The sequence below is a fragment of the Doryrhamphus excisus genome, linkage group LG5 (genome assembly GCF_037039965.1).
Source record: "Doryrhamphus excisus strain RoL-2023G ecotype Guam linkage group LG5, RoL_Dexc_Guam_v1.1, whole genome shotgun sequence".
Taxonomy (NCBI): Eukaryota; Metazoa; Chordata; class Actinopteri; order Syngnathiformes; family Syngnathidae; genus Doryrhamphus; species Doryrhamphus excisus.
The window spans coordinates 10,850,180-10,871,988 of NC_136361.1; the positions used below are offsets into that span (position 1 = coordinate 10,850,180).

At 41.7% G+C, this 21,809-nt stretch overlaps 1 protein-coding gene across 4 annotated transcripts in view; it reads left to right on the forward strand.

Moving 5' to 3' along the window:
* The window catches only part of slc6a20 (solute carrier family 6 member 20), a 51,214-nt gene that overhangs the window by 10,868 nt on the left and 18,537 nt on the right, over nt 1-21,809 (forward strand). For 2 of the 4 annotated variants that reach the window (XM_078790687.1, XM_078790686.1), the window contains exons 2-5: nt 5,744-5,884; nt 17,749-17,840; nt 17,935-18,162; nt 21,166-21,584. In XM_078790687.1, the coding sequence (XP_078646813.1) occupies nt 5,744-5,884; nt 17,749-17,840; nt 17,935-18,162; nt 21,166-21,584 (880 nt within the window). The remainder of the gene's footprint in view (nt 1-5,743; nt 5,885-17,748; nt 17,841-17,934; nt 18,163-21,165; nt 21,585-21,809) is intronic. The other 2 variants (XM_058053143.2, XM_078790688.1) reach the window with 2 other exon arrangements.

A 21,809-nucleotide genomic window follows, 5' to 3' on the forward strand; every position in this document is an offset into this window, starting at 1 on the left:
ATTACTGAATGATAATGTGCGATAAAGCAGAAGTAATTAATTGGATTACTTGTCACTAGAAAATAATCATGGCGTTAGTAACATAAGTTAATCCCAAGACAAAACAAAATTGTGCAATGACCTGTCCACATTATACACACTCAACATGACAGTGGAGGTAGACTGGAGGCCGGCAGCCATGTTGTCGTGCAACGTGGACCCCGCCGCAGGGAGGCACGGCCATAAATGACGTGCGCGCATAGGCCTGAAGATGTTCACGCTGCCGATTGCCCAAACGTGGAGCCTCAGTGTGCGGGATGTCATCCTGATGTCACAGCAGTTGCCGTGGACACAGCCGTGAGTGGGTTCAGGCAGAGACAACAAACAACAGGTGTTGTATTTCCTTGCATTGGATAGACTGGTGGGGTTGGGTCGTGGGGGGCGCGGGGGGCGAAATGCAGATTAAGAAGATTGTTTGTGCTTTGTGCGAGTAGCCACATTCCAATAGACTTGGCTTACTTTGTCCATTCTGGTCTACGAATGCATCCATCTGCCTCCACAAAGGCCAGAAGCTTCTTTAAGATCACCAAGATGTTTTCAGTCCCGGTCAGAGTGCTAACGATGTTATCCACCATATCAATCAGCTGAGGGCCGCATTGAACCGCTGCTTTCACCTTGTAACGATCGCGCCCTCCTATAGAGGTAACGAGGCGACAACGCAAAGGAAGGTCACGGGGGGAGCGGATATCAGCTGTAAGAAAAAAAGGAAGGACTGTCGAAAATGTTAGGTAGCCACACCACGGCAGTTTAATTTCACCAAACAAACCCCGCATGTCATCCCCTCCCAACCAACCTAACTGACTAACCAACTAACTAACTAAACATCCCACCTGCCAACAAAGACAATAATGAAACACCCAAATTAATCCCAAAAGTTTACCCCCCACCCCGCAAATGTCCCAAAGTTCCCGAAGAGTCAGTGCTTGTCTGTAAAACAGAGGTGAAAGCCGCAGTTCCACTCACGGACGCGCATCCACTTCTCCGTCCGATTCCTGGGTCCGGAACCTTGCCCAAAGTCCAATTGCTCAAGCCAGGAGGGAAAAGGGAATCCCGTCAGGTGTCGCTTGACAAAGTTGGCCCTCGTGGCTAAAACGCCGGTAATTTCTCTCTTCCTCCAACCACCCCGGCGCGCTGGAAAAGCCTCCTTAAATACGCTCCCCCTATAGGCACGTCTGCTCACTGCAGTCGCTCTTGCCAATGGGGAAGATGCATGATAACAATGATGATGCCCTTACAGTGCATCCGGAAAGTATTCACAGCGCTTCACTTTTTCTACATTTTGTCATGTTACAGCCTCATTCCAAACTGAATTAAATTAATCTCTTACCTCAAAATTCTACACAAAATACTCCATTATGACAATGTGAAAACGTTTTTTTTTTTACTTTTTTGAATTAATTAAAAATAGAAAACAAAAAAATCACATTTACATAAGTATTCACAGCCTTTGCCATGAAGCTCAAAATTGAGCTCAGGTGCATCTTTTTTCCACTGATCATCCTTGAGATCTTTCTACAGCTTAATTGGAGTCCACCTGCAGTAAATTCAGTTGATTGGACATGATTTGGAAATATAATAACTGTCTATATAAGGTCCCACAGTTGACTGTGCATGTCAGAGCACAAACACCAAGCATGAAGTCAAAAGAACTGTCTGTAGACCTGCGAGACAGGATTGTCTTGAGGCACAAATCTGGGGAAGGATACAGAAACATTTCTGCTGCTTTGAAGGTCCCAATGAGCACAGTGGCCTCCATTATTCGTAAATGGAAGACGTTTGGAACCACCAGGACTCTTCCTAGAGCTGGCCGGCCTTCTAAACTGAGCGATCGGGGAAGAAGGGCCTTAGTCAGGGAGGTGACCAAGGCCCCGATGGTCACTCTGTCAGAGCTCCAGCGTTCCTCTGTGGAGAGAGGAGAGCCTTCCAGAAGGACAACCATCTCTGCAGCAATCCACCAATCAGGCCTGTATGGTAGAGTGGCCACAGATTTCAACCAGACCATTTTAAAATGTAGTAAAAATGTTTTTTTTGGTTTTATTTTGTTGAAATAGAGTTTCCTGACAAAGTCAAAAAGCCTTGATGCAATAGACAAATGTTATGGGATTCTTTTTATGCATTAAAATGTAAAACGGGTCGGTGTCGACCCTAACACAAGAGGAGTGCTAAACCAAATTTCTCCCAAGGGAGACAAATAAATTGAACTGACCTGAGAACATGCAAACTCCACAAGGAGATGGTCGAAGGTGGGATTGAATCATCTTAAATAATCCCTGTAAAATTTTCTTTTCCAGGTATTATGACTTCATTCTAATTTTCCAAAAAATTACAGCTTCATTTTCTTAAAAAATGGAAATGTGACATTCCGGCCTATAAATGCAGTAAGAATATTGTATTCTCGTATTAAATGGCAAAGCATCAGATAATGAGTGCTTATGCATTGGGAAGTGAGCCCCGAAAGAAGTTTGGGATGGCTCTGAACACTCAGTTTTACACATTTTTTTCCAACATGGACTTCTACTGATGTCCATGTGATCTGGACTTGTTTATATGGGCTGCAGATTGCCTGCACTCCTTAAACGGACTTACGTATCCGGAAGTAAGGAGTGTGACAAAATCACAGCGAAGTGGGTGTAACTAAAGATGGGCTGGGAGTGAAGTAAATTAAACAGACCATTTGGCTGGGAAGCAGGAAGTCCATGGAAACACTACAGAGTTGGAGAGGTACAGAGTCTGGAAGATCTAGAAAGCTTTTGTGCAGGTTATTGTGTGTAGCTGCTCTATAGGAGTCCACAACTCAATACAAAGCACAGAAAATGAGCATAATAGGTCCCCTTTAAATTATATTTTTAGCCACACTTTGGACACAGTATATATATATATATATATACATATATACATATATACATATATATACTTAAACAGACCTTAAATATTACTTAAATATATAATTAAACAGATCATTTGGCTGGGAAGCTGGAAGATCTAGAAAGCTTTTGTGCAGGTTATTATATATATATATATATATATATATATATACACACACACTTAAACAGACCTTAAATATAGACCTTAAATATTACTTAAATACATAATTCAACAGATCATCTGGCTGGGAAGCAGGAGGTCCATGGAAACACTGCAGAAAGAGAGAGTCTGGAAGATCTAGAAAGCCATAATAGGTCCTCTTTAAATTATATTTTTAGCCACACTTTGGACACAGTATATATATATATATATATATATATACACACACACACGTTTCCTTCATTATATTATGGTTGTATATATTCCAGGAGGAATCACATGATTGATGCTCATCCTGGAAGTGACTACTTGCACTGTTGGGTTAGCAAAGCAGAAGCACAACATTTAGGCCACACTTAAAATGGTGTTGATACAGTAATTAATGTACATGTAATGCAGCACCAGGCCGGAAGAATACGCAGCCAAGTATCTTAAGGTAGTTAGCTTGTAAATGTCCAAACAAAGCCTTATCAGATGGTGACTTGATGCAAAGTTGAAGTTGGCTGTAAACCTCAATAAGGTATCATAAACTATAGGTTGCAGGCGGTGAATGAGTGGAGGCTGTTTGTTACAGCAGCACACAATAGCGGGAGGCGATAAGCGGCCATGACATAACAGTTTACCGCACAAGCAAAACAGGAGCGCTATAAAATTGTCCACGGCATATGTCCAGTGGCATCCACTTGTTATGAAGCATACGTTGCACTATTGAGTACAGAAAAAAAATCGACACAATGTTATTTTTTTTAAATAAGACAATGTTATTATTAAAGTCAAACAATGTTCACAGTCACGCTCATGTGCACCGGTACATATAAGGCCTACATCTCCCTGGGAATATGTATGATATAAATGCATTGTGATTGACATCACTTTACATGCAATTACATTACTAACGGGGTACATTACTAATTTTCCTAGTGGTCCACAAATGGCCCGTGGACTGCACTTGGTTTAGATATTTCACAGGGAGCGGGGAGTGTTAACAAATGAGTGTGTTTTTGTGGCATTAGCAGGCAGAGGCTGGTTGCAGGCTTCCCCAGTGGTGCACGCAGACCGGGCTTGTGTGAGAAAACACAAAAACTCCACACAGAGATGGCCAAGGGTGGAATTGAACCCTTGTCTCCTAGCTGTGAGGTTTGCGCACTAATCACTAGACTGCCGTGCCGCCCCAGTGAATTTCAATATTTGTGATTTCATGACCCAAGGGTTTGTGTGTTCTCTTTAATTGCCGTTGTGGATTATCCTAGCTCACCGTTTTTGTAGTATGGTTTGTGAAGTGTACTTTAGTAGTTATTTCCCCATAACTCCAAAGTATTGAGTGTGTGTTTTTGGGTTAGTGAATAAAATGACCGTATGCAATACAATGGAAAATTTTGCCCAGTAATTAGTGAAGGATGTGCTGTTGTTTCCTCCCACATTCCAATAACATGCTAGGTTAATTGGCCACTCCAAATTGTCCATAGGTATGAATGTGAGTGTGAATGGTTGTCTATATGTGCCCTGTGATTGGCTGGCCACCAGTCCAGGGTGTACCCCGCCTCTTGCCCGAAGACAGCTGGGATAGGCTACAGCATGCCCACGACCCTTGTGAGGAAAAAGTGGTAGAAAATGAATTAAAATTAAAATTAAAATTAAAATTAAAATTAAAATTAAAATTAAAATTAAAATTAAAATTAAAATTAAAATTAAAATTAAAATTAAAATTAAAATTAAAATGTGATGCCCTGTGATTGGCTGGCGACCAGTCCAGGGTGTACCCCGCCTCTTGCCAGCTGGGATAGGCTCCAGCACGCCCACGACCCTCGTGAGGAAAAAGCGATAGAAAATAATTAAAATTAAAATTAAAATTAAAATTAAAATTAAAATTAAAATTAAAATTAAAATTAAAATTAAAATTAAAATTAAAATTAAAATTAAAATTAAAATTAAAATTAAAATTAAAATTAAAGGGTGATGCCCTGTGATTGGCTGGCGACCAGTCCAGGGTGTACCCCGCCTCTTGCCCGAAGACAGCTGGGATAGGCTCCAGCACCCCCTGTGACCCTCGTGAGGAAAAGCGGTAGAAAATGAATGAATGAATGAACCTGCACCTCGACATTGAACATGGTAAAAAGCTGCTTGCTTTAAGTTCGCTAATACAATGCAGGCTTCCATTCCACCAGCTTTTGTGTTACTGTGTTCAATATTGAAGTATTTCTTGCCATTGTATGTTGTATTTTTGCCAAGAACGCCGAGAAATGTATTTTTGTTCACCCTGTCAATGTCTACTCCATCTGTCTTGTCAAAGATATTAAGATATTATTGCCTATCACATTAAGTAGCCCGACAATAAACCTTTGACTTTTATCTCGTGAGCTTTGACGTCATTCACAATTAAGCTTAACAAACAAAATCGATCCACCGATTACAGCTTGAGTGCTATATAGCGGCAATGAAAATATCAACGGCACGTGTGTTTTCTTGGATTTTTGACAGGAAACTGCGACGGCATTGCCAGCCAAGAGCCTAATAAAGATAAATACATCCAAACCGAGTTGAATGCTTCTCTTATGGGGGTTAGCCTTTGAATATCACCTCTTCCAATTAATTATTATTTATATGCCAATACATTCTTTGCGGCTGCAATGTGTCCGAAATGTCAATATGTTAAGTTGTTTTTCTGTTTTTGTGATTTTAGGGAGTTTCTTGATTCCATATCTGCTGATGCTGCTTGTAGAGGGTGTGCCGTTGTTCTACATGGAACTCGCCATCGGTCAAAAGATGCGCTTGGGAAGCGTCGGTGCTTGGCATGCTATTAGTCCTTATTTGGGTGGAGTGGGTAAGTTCTGCAACAGTTACTTTTCGATAAGGCTCACTGGATTATAAAGCGGATTAAGCTAACCGGAACAGAAGTCGCACTTTATTAAACTCAATCACAATAACTCTAACATTTTTCAATTGTATCGATTAAAATACAAAACAATACACCCACTTTTTCATCTCACTCCTATTCCACAAATCAAGAAAGCAGGAAGTGAACAAATGTAACAGTTAGTGATTGTAAAAGTACCAGATGGAGGGGCAGGATTTAATAAGCTTTGCTTCTTCCTACTCCTTTTGGACATGTGGAACTGTGAACTGATTATGGGATGCACTCAATTGTAATCTGATGCATGTTCAAATGAAATAAAACCATTACCATTACCAAATCCATCAAAGTCTTCATCTTTAGTGTCTGAATTGGGAGATTTCAGCATCAAGCATGCCCAGATCCCTCTTGTCATGATCTGAGTCTGTCTTTTTCCTGTTAAAGAGAAAGATCAACGGATTTTAACCAGCTTTCAGCCTTTTCGAGTTATTTTTTAATGTCTATTCGTGCGAACGACGCCAGAAAATAATTAACCTTAACTAAGTAATCATTTTAATTACCTTCCGGAAGTGACGCACCGGGTTCATCTCGCCCAATACAACAACAACATAACACACTGACTGCCATTGACACGCTACACACGACCGACCAACTTCACTTGCCATATGAGACTATGGCGTCTTCTGGGAATAGTTCGTCTTCTGAAGATGAATTTTTTCATCGAGGAACCATTCGGCCTTACCAATTTGAGCCAAACTTGACAGCAGAAGAAGTAGAAGCCAGGAGAAGAGCGGCTGAAGAGGCGGACAGAACAACCACAATGGCGGCCATACCAGCCGGCCGGGTTACCGGCGACTACTGGTGCACATGCCAGAAATGCCAAGCCATGCCGACAGAAGACGAATGTGTGTGCTGTCATGAAATCCAACAAGCACAAACAATAGTGGACCAATTCGACCCTGAGCCAACTGATGTGGAAGAAGACGACGAGCATCCAGGCTATGTACAGAAGTGTGTGACTGAGCACCCAGATTTCGTGGCTCACCTAAATGAAGCTGTGCTAGACACCTACTTCAGGAGCCACCAGTACAACTGGAGAAGATTTCCAAAGCCAAGAGGACCTAGAGGAACTCTAACAAATGCGTATGTATTTACAGAACTCTACCTCTTCGTGTAACTTGTTCAGGACACTCTGGATCAAACCAAGCATAGGTATGAGAAGTTTTAAGATCACTCACTCGTTACAAGTGACTTTTAAATGGAACAAGCAGGCAAGCAGGCATATTAGAAGTAAACTTGCATGCGATCGATCAACTGTGTAGCCCGCTGCAGGTAAGATCAGTGTGTTATGTTGTTGTTGTATTGGGCGAGATGAACCCAGTGCGTCACTTCCGGAAGGTAATTAAAATGATTACTTAGTTAAGGTTAATTATTTTCTGGCGTCGTTGGCACGAATATACCTTAAAAAACAACTCGAAAAGACTGAAAGCTGGTTAAAATCCGTTGGTCTTTCCCTTTAATGAGCTGTTCAGTGATCATTCCAGCCTTTGTGAAAGCTCGGACAACACTTGAGACTGCTCCTTTAGGCCAGGCTTCCACAACCGCGAAACTGTGTTGCCTTCCCATCTTGGTGAATGTTATCTTCTGTCATCGTTGAAACCAATATCCAGCGGTTGACTTTTTTGACAAGATGTAAGGATTTTAAATGTGCCATATAGTCTGCAAAATATGGTAATTGTATATGGTAATGGTAATGGTAATGGTTTTATTTCATTTGAACATGCATCAGATTACAATTGAGTGCATCCCATAATCAGTTCACAGTTCCACATGTCCAAAAGGAGTAGGAAGAAGCAAAGCTTATTAAATCCTACCCCTCCATCTGGTGCTTTTACAATCACTGTTATATTTGTTCACTTCCTGCTTTCCATAATACAGTTTAAGATTGTTTTTTTTAAATAATGTACCTCGTACCGAAGTACAAGGTGATATGAGCATCCAATGCCATAATGTGTACCATAGTAAGTGTCAATATAGTGATATATATAGCACATCATGACTGGTTCAAGACTCTTCATCCTTGTATTTAGCAAACATCTACTGCTTGTATTGTTTCTTGAATTGGCTCATCGTTGTGCATTGTTTGAGGTCCTTACTCAATCCATTCCATAGTTTGATTCCACATACTGAAATGCTATGGCTAGCATAACGTAGTCCTAGCATAGAAGTGTTTCAAATGTACTTCTTCCCTGAGATCATTTTTCTCCTCTCTTGTAGAGAAGTATTGGATGACATTTTAATTGGTTGTTTTTAGCCTTATGCATTATTTTAGCTGTTTGAAGATGAACTATATCAGCAAGTTGAAGTATTTGTGATTTTAGAAATAAGGAGTTGGTATGTTCTCTGTAGGCGGCATTATGAATTATCCTTACTGACCTTTTTTGCAGTACATTTAGCGAGTGAAGATTGCTTTTATAGTTATTAGCCCATATTTCCACACAATAAGTAAGATATGGTAGAACCAGAGAGCAATAAAGAGTGTGGAGTGATTTCTGATTGAGAACAAATTTTGCTTTGTTCAATACTGAAATATTTCTGGCCACCTTATGTTGTATATTTGTAATATGAGGTTTCTCATATTTTCATCTATTGTGATCCCCAGAAATTTATTTTCGTAATTTAGTTTATTTTCATGTCCTTTCTGCTGTTACCAAACAGCATGATTTTTAGTTTTACTTAGGTTCAAGGACAATCTATTATCATCAAACCATATATGGTATATGATATCTAACTGAGCTGGAGTCATTGTGACAATGTGAAGTCAAACCTAACTTTGCTGCCACGACTGGCACCGAACACTTCCAAGATCATCACTTGAGTCATTTAACATTCACTTTCACTGCTTCGCGGATGACACCCACCTCTAGCTTTCTTCCAAAGCTAACTCCACATTCCCACCCCCCTCCCTCACCTCCTGGGTCTCTGAAATAAAATCATGGTTCACCTCTAACTTTCTGAAACTTAGTAGCAATACAACTGAATTCTTACTCATCGGCACCAAATCCACCTTATCTAAAGTTGACTCCTTCTCTCTCTCCATCGACAGCTCCTTAGTTTCTTACTAACATTAGCATGTTAGCATACTCTTCCATTGTTCATGGTCAAGGAATTTAAATATGTAGATAATATAAATAGAGGACTTCATGATACTTGTTAGCATGCCAATGTTAGCATACTGGCATTTTTTGCATTTTCATGAGTAGACATATATAAGCACTTGGCTTGCTGACATGTTAGCATTGCTAGCATGCTAATATCGGCATAGTAGCATTTTAGCCCTTTTCATGTGTAGACACGTGTTTTTATCTTCTTTACAGCGACCTTGTGTGTCCTGAAAGGCGCTTTGAAATAAAATGCATTATTCTTATTATTATTTGTAAATATTATGTGTAAGGAAGGGTCAGAACTTTGCCTTCAGATGAAAGTAAATAGGTCGGATGTTCAGAAACCTCTAAGGCGCAAGACCAGGGGTCTCAGACACGCGGGCCAAATGTGGCCTGCAGGACACTAGTTTGAGGCCCCCGCCTTGGTATGAAAGTTTAATGTTAGTGCGGCCCGCGCAAGTTTGATATGGATGCTGTATGGTATCATGTACCCAGAAAAAATTATTACCTTTGATTAATGTTCATGTTAAAGGTTAAATAACTGTTAATAGTTATCCTCCCTATCCGTGTGGAAGTGGTAAGTTTTTGGCTATTTAAGTTTAAAGGAAATAACTTGAAGACTACCGTTTAGGTCGCTAGCTCTCTAGTTTGCGAGTTAGCATGTGTCTCAAGACCCTGCAGTTGCGCAATATGTTGTAAATAAAAAGAGTACAAATGTGACTATAGTCGTGTTTTGTCATGTCTACAGGGCTCGAATAATGCTTTGTTCATTTTAATCTGAAAAAAATAATTTGTCTACCCACCAACTATATGTGGTTTCTTAAGTTTTTATTATTTGCCGTTTTATTGTTATTATTATATTTATTTATTACTGATTGATTGATTTTCTTTATTCTTGATTTGTTTATTTATTTTTCGTCTTATTTTGTGCAGAAAAATAAAAATTAAGATATTTGAGAACGGTGGAATGTTTTATCAGAGCTTTTCTTGTAGAAAATCGGAACCAAAGCACTGAAAAAGTTTGTATATTTTTTCGTTTTTAATAAATGCGTTTTATTTTTTAAAACTGATGCGGCCCAGCCTTGCCCAGATCCTAGCTCCAGTGGCTCTCAGGTAAATTAAGTTTGAGACCCCTGCTCAAGACTGTCATGAAGTGTAAACCGCTGGAACGCCAGCATCACTGTCCACTGTTTTTCTGCTAGCGACATTTGGTACACCATGCAAAGTATTCAAACTATAGAAAATTATTTAGCTTCGTATAAAGGCATGGTGTTCAATAGTAAACAAGGGGAAATTCATGAGCGTCCAAGAACTACAACAACGATTTGACTTGGGCGAAAACGATGATTTTAGATACGTACAAATGAGAAATGACTATGACAGGAAAATAAAATTTTGCATGAATAGAAGAAGATTCAAATGGCAATGTCTGCTGATAAACCAAAAAGTACCAGGATACTATCCATACTATATACAAATTTAATGGAGGGAAAGGCAAATACTCAATATATTAATGAAAAATGGGAAAAAGAGCTCAAAACTAACATTACAGAAACTGAATGGTTGGGTATGATTATGACCCAAAACACCACAACATCATCTCGGGTCTGGAGGGAGCATTGCTGGAAGAATAAAATAAAAAAAATTTTTTACACCAGAAATTAAACAAAAATATGTTAAAGTTCACTGTGGTACAGTCGATGTCAACCATTCACATGTGTTTTGGTTCTGCCCAAATATCATTCATTGTTGGAAGAGGGTATGTAAAACCATGGAGAGGATTTTGGGTTACAGTGTGACCTTTTTATGCGAGACGTTGTATATGGGCCACCTGGTGGGAGACTTTGTGTTAAGCGAAGATAGGTATTTATATAAAATCATGTTGGTAGCACGGCGGTCTAGTGGTTAGCACCTAGGAGACCAGAGTTCAATTCCACCCTTGGCCATCTCTGTGTGGAGTTTGCATGTTCTCCCGTGCATGCGTGGGTTTTCTCCGGGTACTCCGGTTTCCTCCCACATTCCAAAAACATGCTAGGTTAATTGGTGACTCCAAATTGTCCATAGGTATGAATGTGAGTGTGAATGGTTGTTTGTCTACGTATATGTGCCCTGTGATTGGCTGGCGACCAGTCCCCCGCAGGGTGTACCCCACCTCTCGCCCAAAGACAGCTGGGATAGGCTCCAGCACTCCCGCGGCCCTCGTGAGGATAAGCGGTAGAAAATGAATGAAGGTAAAAAAGCCTATTACCAAAAAATGGCTTCATCCAAGACCTCCAATAATGGAGGACTGGCTTTGTGTGATGAACACAATACATGACATGGAACTATTGACACATAGATTGAGTACTGAAGAATACATGTATGGAGAAAAATGGGTAAAATGGACAGTTAACGTACAAAAATCAAAGAAATGACTCAAATTGCACCATGACAGGGAATGTGGGATAGCCAAATTGTGTGCTGTGTATGTCCAGTATTGTATTGCTGTTGACGTTTTGTTTAAAAAAATATAAAAATAAATATAAAGTATAAAAATAAATAAAGTATATCACTTTTTATAATTAACATTTACTAATCATCATTTGCAAATATTATGTCAATAGCCATTATGTCAATAGTATACATGGACCCAAATATTCCAATTGCATTTGGTTTATTTGCTCAAACGGAAAGAATTGAACAGGGATGGAATATTCCTTTAACCAATCCGATTGAGGTATCTTGTACCCGCTCAAACGTTGTCAGGGTGCCTTCTTCTTCGTGGTGTTTTTCTTCTTCTGTTGTTTATTGGCGGTTGGCAAGCAGCTTTCATGTGCATTAGCGCCATCTGTGAAACTGAATCTAAACCAGGGGTCTTAAACTCAATTTACCTGGGGGCCACTGGAGCTAGGGTCCGGGCAAGGCTGGGCCGCATCAGGTTTTCCTAAAAAAAAACCCAACACATTTATTAAAAACAGAAAAATATACAAACTTTTTCAGTGCTTTGGTTCCGATTTTCTACAAGAAAAGCTCTGATAAAACATTCCACTGTCCTCAAATATCTTAATTTTTATTTTTCTGCACAAAATAAGATGAAAAATAAATAAACAAATCAAGAATAAAGAAAATCAATCAATCAGTAATAAATAAATATAATAATAATAAAACGGAAAATAATAAAAACTTAAGAAACCACATATAGTTGGTGGGTAGACAAATTTTTTTTTCAGATTAAAATGAACAAAGCATTATTAGAGCCCTGTAGACATGACAAAACACGACTATAGTCACATTTATACTCTTTATTTACAACATATTGCGCAACTGCAGGGTCTTGAGACACATGCTAACTCGCAAACTAGAGAGCTAGCGACCTAAACGGTAGCCTTCAAGTTATTTCCTTTAAACTTAAAAAGCCAAAAACTTACCACTTCCACACGGATAGGGAGGATAACTATTAACAGTTATTTAACCTTTAACATGAACATTAATCAAACGTAATAATTTTTTCTGGGTACATGATACCATACAGCATCCATATCAAACTTGCGCGGGCCGCACTAACATTAAACTTTCATATCAAACTAGTGTTCTGCGGGCCACATTTGGCACCACATTTGGTGTTTGAGACCCCGATCTAAACCCTTCTGTACTTTATTCACAAGTGCTGTTTTATTAAAAAAGAAAATATATATCTATATAAAACATGTCCTGAGTTTAATTATAAAATATTAGCAAGATTGAATTTGATCTTTTCCTGTTTAAATTGATCCCGGGTGCGTTCTTTCAGCGCATGATCAGATATGACGTAACACGCAGATCCAGACGTTCTTGACTTTTAAAAATGGAGGCCAGCAATCGGCACTGGACTAAGCAAAGTTTGTTTTTGATTCAAACTAAATTTCAAGACTGGACAGACGAAAAACTGACAATACGGAATTATTAACAAGTGAAAGAAAAACTCGGGGAAGTCGGTATCACGTGATGTTGATGTTTGCATTTTACCGGTCATGCCCTATTGACTATTCTGTTTGATTTTCATGACGCATGTAGACAAGAGATTGGAATATTCCTTTCCATGGATACTCGAAAGAGTATCCCGAAAGAGGAAACAATGGAAAGAGAAAAAGAAATTCGGAAAGAGAAAAAGTGGTGATGTAAAAACGTGGCTACTGTGGAGTGTCTGTGGTGTAAAGACTGGCAGAGCAATGTAATATTGGTCCGTGTGGCAACACCTACCTTGTTCCTCCCATAGACTTATTGATGCACGTGTGAGGTCGTGGTGACATTTTGTAACATTTTTGGTTAGTGGTGTGCCACAAGATTTTTTTTTTGTAAAAAAACGTGCCGTGGCTCAAAAAGGGTTGAAAAACACTGGTCTACAGTTCTTACGTGAGACAAGAACACACAAGTTTTTCATTTCTATGCGTTCTCGAGAAAAAAAACAGCTAAGATTGCACATAATGGGACACACCATTGCTAAGTAAGCCTGCTATTAAAACACCTCCAAAAACCTCCAACAGGTCTTTCTATCCATTCTATTCATAATAGCATGTATTATAGTATTTTGCTGTCTCTGTAGCTTGGTTAATATACAGGACATTATGTAAATAGAGCGCTTTTTGGAGATTTTTTTAGAACGCTTGATAGGCGGAATAGGTGCGTCCTATTACATGCAATAATTCTCTGCCTCTTTTTTTTATCTGCGAAGAATAGAGTAAGACGTCTGTTCATGTCTCACATAAGGATTGTGCACTTGTTCTTTAACAAATCAGGCCTGTGCCAGGAAAGCAAATCATTTTTAAATGAACTCTGCCAACAAGGCTGAAATATTCTGACGGAATCCTTAAGCTCCTTAAGGACTTTCATAACAAAGCTGAGGGGGTATGAGGTGCCCCCTTGTGTGCCTGCCTTAAACGTCACGAGAAAGCTTAGTTTGTTGAGATAAACAACAACTCCAGGATACAATGATTCCTGCAGGCTTGATAAACACTAATATGGTAATGGTACTGGTACTGGTAATGGTAATGGTTTTATTTCATTTGAACATGCATCAGATTACAATTGAGTGCATCCCATAATCAGTTCACAGTTCCACATGTCCAAAAGGAGTAGGAAGAAGCAAAGCTTATTAAATCCTACCCCTCCATCTGGTGCTTTTACAATCACTTTGTACAGTTTAAGTTGTTTTTGTTTTTTTTTAAATAATGTACCTCGTACCGAAGTACAAGGTGATATGAGCATCCAATGACATAATGTGTACCATAGTAAGTGTCAATATAGTGATATATATAGCACATCATGACTGGTTCAAGACTCTTCATCCTTGTATTTAGCAAACATCAACTGCTTGTATTGTTTCTTGAATTGGCTCATCGTTGTGCATTGTTTGAGGTCCTTACTCAATCCATTCCATAGTTTGATTCCACATACTGAAATGCTATGGCTAGCATAACGTAGTCCTAGCATAGAAGTGTTTCAAATGTACTTCTTCCCTGAGATCATATTTCTCCTCTCTTGTAGAGAAGTATTGGATGACATTTTTAGCTAATTGCTTGTTTTTATCGGGCCTTCACCCGTGGAGCCTGGCCGGGCCCAGCCCGAAGAAGCCACACGGGATCTCCCCCTCGTAGACCCACCACCTACGGGGGCAAGCATAAGGGTCCGGTGCATTGTGTGTTGGGTGGCGGTCAAGGGCGGGTGCGTAGGCGACCTGGTCTTCGGCGGCCAAATCTGGTTCTTGGGACATGGAATGTCACTTCGCTGGTGGGGAAGGAACCTGAACTTGTGCGAGAGGTTGAGATATTCCGACAAGACATAGTCGGACTCACCTTGACCCACAGTTTGGGTTCCGGAACGAAACTCCTCGAGAGGGGCTGGACCTTGTTCTACTCTGGAGTTGCTGCAGGGGAGAGGCGTCAAGCTGGTGTGGGCTTATTAATAGCTCCCCGGCTTGGTACCTCTGTGTTGGAGTCATCCCCGGTCAACGAGAGGGTCATTTCCCTACGCCTTCGGGCTGGGGAAAGGGTCCCGACTGTCATTTGTGCGTACGCGCCAAATGGCAGTTCGGAGTACCCGGCCTTCTTGGAGTCCATCAGGGGGGTGCTGGAGAGCACCCCAGCTGGTGACTCCGTCGTTCTACTGGGAGACTTCAACGCCCATGTGGACAATGACAGTGTGACCTGGAGGGGCATGATTGGGAGGAACCGCCTCCCTGATCTGAACCTGTGCGGTGTGATGTTATTGGACTTCTGTGCGAACCACAGTTTGTCCATAACTAACACCATGTTCGAACATAGGGATGTCCATAAGTGCACTTGGCACCAGGACACCCTAGGCCGCAGGTCTATGATTGACTTTGTAGTCGTATCATCACACCTGCGTCCGCATGTTCTGGACACACGGGTGAAGAGAGGGGCTGAGCTGTCAACTGATCACCACCTGGTGATGAGTTGGATTAGATGGCGGGGGAGGATGCTGGACAGACCTGGTAGACCCAAACGAGTAGTGAGGGTGTGCTGGGAACGTCTGGCAGAGTCTCCCGTTTGTCGAGTCTTCAACTCTCACCTCCGGCAGAGCTTCAACTGCATCCCGGGGGAGGACCGGGATATTGAGTCCGAATGGGCCATATTCCGTTCCTCTATTGCTGAGGCAGCTGACCGGAGCTGCGGCCGCAAGGCGGTCGGTGCCAGTCGTGGCGGCAGGCTCCAAACCCGATGGTGGACACCAGAGGTCAGGGCTGCCGTCAAGCTGAAGAAGGAGTCCTATCGAGCTTTGATGGCTTGTGGGACTCCGGAAGCAGCTGACAGGTACCGTCAGGCCAAACGGTTCGCGGCTTCGGCGGTTGTCGAGGCAAAAACTCGGGTGTGGGAGAAATTCGGTGAGGCCATGGAGCACGACTTTCGGTCGGCCTCGAAGAGGTTCTGGCAAACCATCTGGCGCCTCAGAAAAGGGAAGCAGTGCCCAGTCCACACTGTTTACAGTGGAGACGGGGGCCTGCTGACCTCGACTGGGGATGTAGTCGGACGGTGGAAGGAATAGCTGGGTGACCGGAGGGTGTGTTCCAACTACAGGGCGATCACACTCCTCAGCCTCCCTGGGAAAGTCTATTCCAGGGTGCTGGAGAGAAGGGTACGACCGTTGGTCGAACCTCTGATACAGGAGGTCCAATGCGGTTTTCGTCCTGGTCGTGGAACACTGGACCAGCTCTACACCCTCACGAGGGTGCTTGAGGGTGCATGGGAGTTTGCCCAACCAGTCTACATGTGCTTTGTGGATCTGGAAAAGGCATTCGACCGTGTCCCTCGTGGCGTCCTTTGGGGGGTGCTCCGGGAGTACGGGATTGGCGGCACGCTACTACGTGCTATCCGGTCCTTGTACAAACGGGGCAGGAGTCTGGTTCGCATTGCCAGTAGTAAGTCGAGCCTGTTTCTGGTAAACGTTGGCCTCCGCCAAGGCTGCCCTTTGTCACCGATTCTGTTCACAATTTTCATGGACAGAATTTCTAGGCGCAGCCAAGGTGTTGAGGGAGTTCGGTTCGGGGGCCTTAGAATCTCATCTCTGCAATTTGCAGATGATTCGGGCTGCGACCTTCAGCGTTTACTGGGACAGTTTGCATCTGAGTGTGAAGCGTCTGGGATGAGACTCAGTACCTCCAAATCAGAGGCCTTGGTTCTCAGTCGGAAAAGGGTGGAGTGCTCCCTCCGGGTTGGGAATGAGGTCCTGCCCCAGGTGGAGGAGTTTAAGTATCTCGGGGTCTTGAGTGAGGGAAAGTGGGAGCGTGATGTCGACAGACGGATCGGTGCAGCCTCGGCAGTAATGCGGTCGCTGTACCGGACCGTCGTGGTGAAAAGAGAGTTGAGCCGGAGGGCAAAGCTCTCAATTTCCCGGTGGATCTATGTTCCCACCCTCACCTATGGTCATGAGCTTTGGGTCATGACCGAAAAAATGAGATGGCGGATACAGGCGGCTGAAATGAGTTTCCTCCGTAGGGTAGCTGGACTCACCCTAAGAGATAGGGTGAGGAGCTCAGCCATCCGGGAGGGGCTCAGAGTAGAGCCGCTTCTCCTTCACATCGAGAGGAGTCAGTTGAGGTGGCTCGGGCATCTAGTCCAGATGCCTCCCGGACGCCTCCCTAGTGAGGTGTTCCGGGCATGCCCAGCCGGGAAAAGGCCCCGGGGCAGACCTAGGACACGCTGGAGGGACTATGTCTCACAGCTGGCCTGGGAACGCCTTGGTGTCCTTCCGGTGGAGCTGGAGGAGGTGGCCGGGGATCGGGAAGTCTGGGCTTCCCTACTAAGACTGCTGCCCCCGCTACCCGGACCCGGATAAGCGGAGGAAAATGGATGGATGGATGGATGGTTATTTTTAGCCTTGTGCATTATTTTAGCTGTTTGAAGATGAACTATATCAGCAAGTTGAAGTATTTGTGATTTTAGAAATAAGGAGTTAGTATGTTCTCTGTAGGGGGCATTATGAATTATCCTTACTGACCTTTTTTGCAGTACATTTAGCAAGTGAAGATTGCTTTTATGGTTATTAGCCCATATTTCCACACAATAAGTAAGATATGGTAGAACCAGAGAGCAATAAAGAGTGTGGAGTGATTTCTGATTTTATTTCGAATCTGTCTGTTGTATTCAATTGTACCTCTCATTATTCTCAAAGAAGCCATCTTTGTTGTCATTTCAGGACTTGCTAGCGTTATGGCTTCCCTGTATCTTTGCCTCTACTACAACATCATCAACGCATGGAGTTTCTGGTACCTCTTTAATTCATTTCAAGTAAGTGGCTCATCATCATCTTGCACCATGTCATTCAAGACGACACCAGAGCTCATTTGTTCATGAGTTCAAACTCCCTGGTTTGCATTCACAGTCCGTCCTGCCTTGGTCACAGTGTCCTGTTAATGCCAACTTGACAGGACCGCTAGAAGAGTGCCGGAAGGCTTCTTCCACGCAGTATTTCTTTTTCAGGGAAACACTGAATATTTCCCCCACTATTGAAGAGACCGGAGGTGTGCAGACAAGCCAAGTTTTGTGCCTTCTGCTTGCCTGGGCCATCACTTACCTGTTCATTATACATGGAGTAAAGTCATCAGGGAAGGTAAGAGAACATGCCCTCCCGGTACAGGGGCTTGGATTTGTGTTGCTATGGTAACCGCTACGCACAGGAAAGCAAAGAGAGCGAGACTGAAATGATTTCACCAACAAATGCAAGCTAACATTTAGCGCAGGGGTCTCAAACTCAATTTACTTGGGGGCCACTGGAGCTAGGGTCTGGGTGAGGCTGGGCCGCATCAGGTTTTCCAAAAAAAACCCCAAAAAACCGCATTTATTAAAAACAAAAAAATGAATAAAATTTGCTTTGGTTTCGATTTTCTACAATAAAAGCTCTGATAAAACATTCCATTTCCATCTCAAATATCGTAATTTTTATTTTTCTGCACAAAATAAGATGAAAAATAAATAAACAAATCAAGAATAAAGAAAATCAATCAATCAGTAATAAATAAATATAATAATAATAAAACATCAAATAATAAAAACTTAAGAAACCACATATAGTTGGTGGGTAGACAAATTATTTTTTTCAGATTAAAATGAACAAAGCATTATTAGAGCCCTGTAGACATGACAAAACACAACTATAGTCACATTTATACTCTTTTTATTTACAACATATTGCGCAACTGCAGGGTCTTGAGACACATGCTAACTCGCAAACTAGAGAGCTAGCGACCTAAACGGTAGACTTCAAGTTATTTCCTTTAAACTTAAATAGCCAAAAACTTACCACTTCCACACGGATAGGGAGGATAACTATTAACAGTTATTTAACCTTTAACATGAACATTAATCAAAGGTAATAATTTTTTCTGGGTACATGATACCATACAGCATCCATATCAAACTTGCGCAGGCCGCACTAACATTAAACTTTCATATCAAGGCGGGGGCCTCAAACTAGTGTCCTGCGGGCCACGTGTTTGAGACCCCTGATTTAGCGCTTCTTTCTGCCTCTTAGCGTGTTTTTCGGTTGACGTAAAAAAATTGACACCACAATTTTGCATACATTTTAGCCACATATCTTGTGGTGTTATTAAGTACACTGTGTGAGTCCAATTGTGTTCTTAATATAGTTTTACCACAAAACATCCTCGTTGGCCGCCTATTAGCTCAATGATACACGGAAACGGGAGAAGCAGCAGAAGTCTATGACGGTCAGGAGCTGACTCTGTAGTTCTTTGCAAACGCCACAAGTCCCAAAAATGTTATTAGATGACACCTTTTTTATAGTTTTATATTCATAAACAATTCAGAGATCAACACAGACACAAAACTGGTTTCCTTTCTTCATGTGATGAACCTAAGTCACTGAGTTCTGACACTCAATTTCTTGCATATCATTATTAGTAAATAATATTAGTAAACAATGCGTGGGAATTCAGCGAAACTAAAACGCTTGGAAAAGGTAAGAAAGTAAACATTTGTAATAAAAATACAGAGCTGTTTAGAAGGTGAAGCTTGACTGAAATGCTGTGGAAATATGCTAAAAGTAGTAAAAGCAGTAGGAGTAGTTTGGTAGTTTGACCCTGACTCTGGGATTGAACCGACGATCTCCGGATCAAGACAAGTGAGCTATACATCTTTTCATTTAAATTGCATGTTTTTTTTTTATTGAAAAAATTCATAGAAAATATTCCGGCCCTGGGAACTCCTTGGTGTCCTGGATCTGGAGGAGGTGGCCGAAGACCAGGAAGTCTGGGCTTCTCTCGGTGCACAGCGAGAAACTAAATACAAAACTACTTAGAGACTCCCCAAATGTCAACACAACCTGGCTCATGGGTTGTGACAAAGATGGCCGAGGACACAAACTAAATGAGCCTTTTAGAAAATTATTTTAACCAAGATGAATAAAGGGAAACATTTAATTAGGTCATAGATTGTCCTTGAACCTAAATAAAACTAAAATCATAAAATCATGCTGTTTGGTAACAGCAGAAAGGACACGAAAATAAACAAAATTACGAAATTAAATTTCTGGAGATCACAATAGATGAAAATATGAGCTGGAAACCTCATATTACAAATATACAACATAAGGTGGCCAGAAATATTTCAGTATTGAACAAAGCAAAATTTGTTTTCAATCAGAAATCACTCCACACTCTTTATTGCTCTCTGGTTCTACCATATCTTACTTATTGTGTGGAAATATGGGATAATAACTATAAAAGCAATCTTCACTCGCTAAATGTACTGCAAAAAAGGTCAGTAAGGATAATTCATAATGCCGCCTACAGAGAACATACTAACTCCTTATTTCTAAAATCACAAATACTTCAACTTGCTGATATAGTTCATCTTTAAACAGCTATAATAATGCATAATGATAATGCATAATGACTCATCATAGACGAGCCACAGCTGACTTCCGCTCCTGTTTACATATATTAGCAAGCTAATGGGATACTAAAAGGTAAAACTTTGGGGTAAAACTTGGACTCCAGCAGCATAGTTATAACAACAATATGTGTGCCATATAGTACACTAAACCAAAAAAGGTATGCAAACCGAGACAATATTTAGGCAACATTTACATTTTCTACATGAACCAAAAAACATGTTAAACCGAGGTGGAAGCTAACTGAATTCATATTTTTTATTTCATTGTATTTTATTTTGGGGCTGCACGGCGGTCGAGCGGTTAGCGCGCAGACCTGGGTTCAATTCCACCCTCGGCCAGCTCTGTGTGGAGTTTGCATGTTCTCCCTGTGCATGCGTGGGTTTTCTCCGGGTACTCCGGTTTCCTCCCACATTCCAAAAACATGCTAGGTTAATTGGCCACTCCAAATTGTCCATAGGTATGAATGTGAGTGTGAATGGTTGTTTGTCTATATGTGCTCTGTGATTGGCTGGCGACCAGTCCAGGGTGTACCCCGCCTCTCGCCCGAAGACAGCTGGGATAGGCTCCAGCACCCCCGCAACCCTCGTGAGGAAAAGCGGAAGAAAATGAATGAATGTATTTTATTTTTACCCTGATTTTTATTCCTTGTCCTGAACTTGCACCAAACTACAGGGTCTGTTTTTGTTGTTTCGTCTGCAGGTGGTTTACTTCACTGGCACGTTTCCCTATGCGGTCCTCCTCATCTACCTGGTGAGGGGTTTAACTCTACCTGGCGCCATCAATGGTATCAAATACATGTTCACCCCCAAGGTAAGGAAGAACCACCACAGCGTTGAAGATGTTTCCATGCCTAACCGTTCTTGTACCGGATCTCAGCTGCAAGAACTGGCCAACCCGCTGACGTGGATGAATGCCGCCACTCAAATCTTCTTTTCTCTGGGGTTGGGCTTCGGGTCGCTTATAGCGTTTTCCAGCTACAACCAGTACCACAACAACTTTGAGCGGCAAGCCATCACTGTCGCTTTCATCAACAGCGGAACTTCCATCTTTGCTTCCATCGTCACTTTTTCCATCTATGGGTTCAAAGCCACAGTGAACTATGAGAACTGCCTGGAGAGGTAATTCATTTAGTATCTTCTTTCTGGATCATTCTTTGTATAGGAGTCACCCTCCCAATGTACTTAGTAGCACTGGCTAATGTTTCACTTCAAGTTAGGTATGAGTACCTACCAAAGTACATACTGAATATTCAGTAGTGTTGGTTTAAACCAGGGGGCCACTGGAGCTAGGGTCTGGGCAAGGCTGGGCCGCATCAGGTTTTCCCAAAAAAAAACAAACGCATT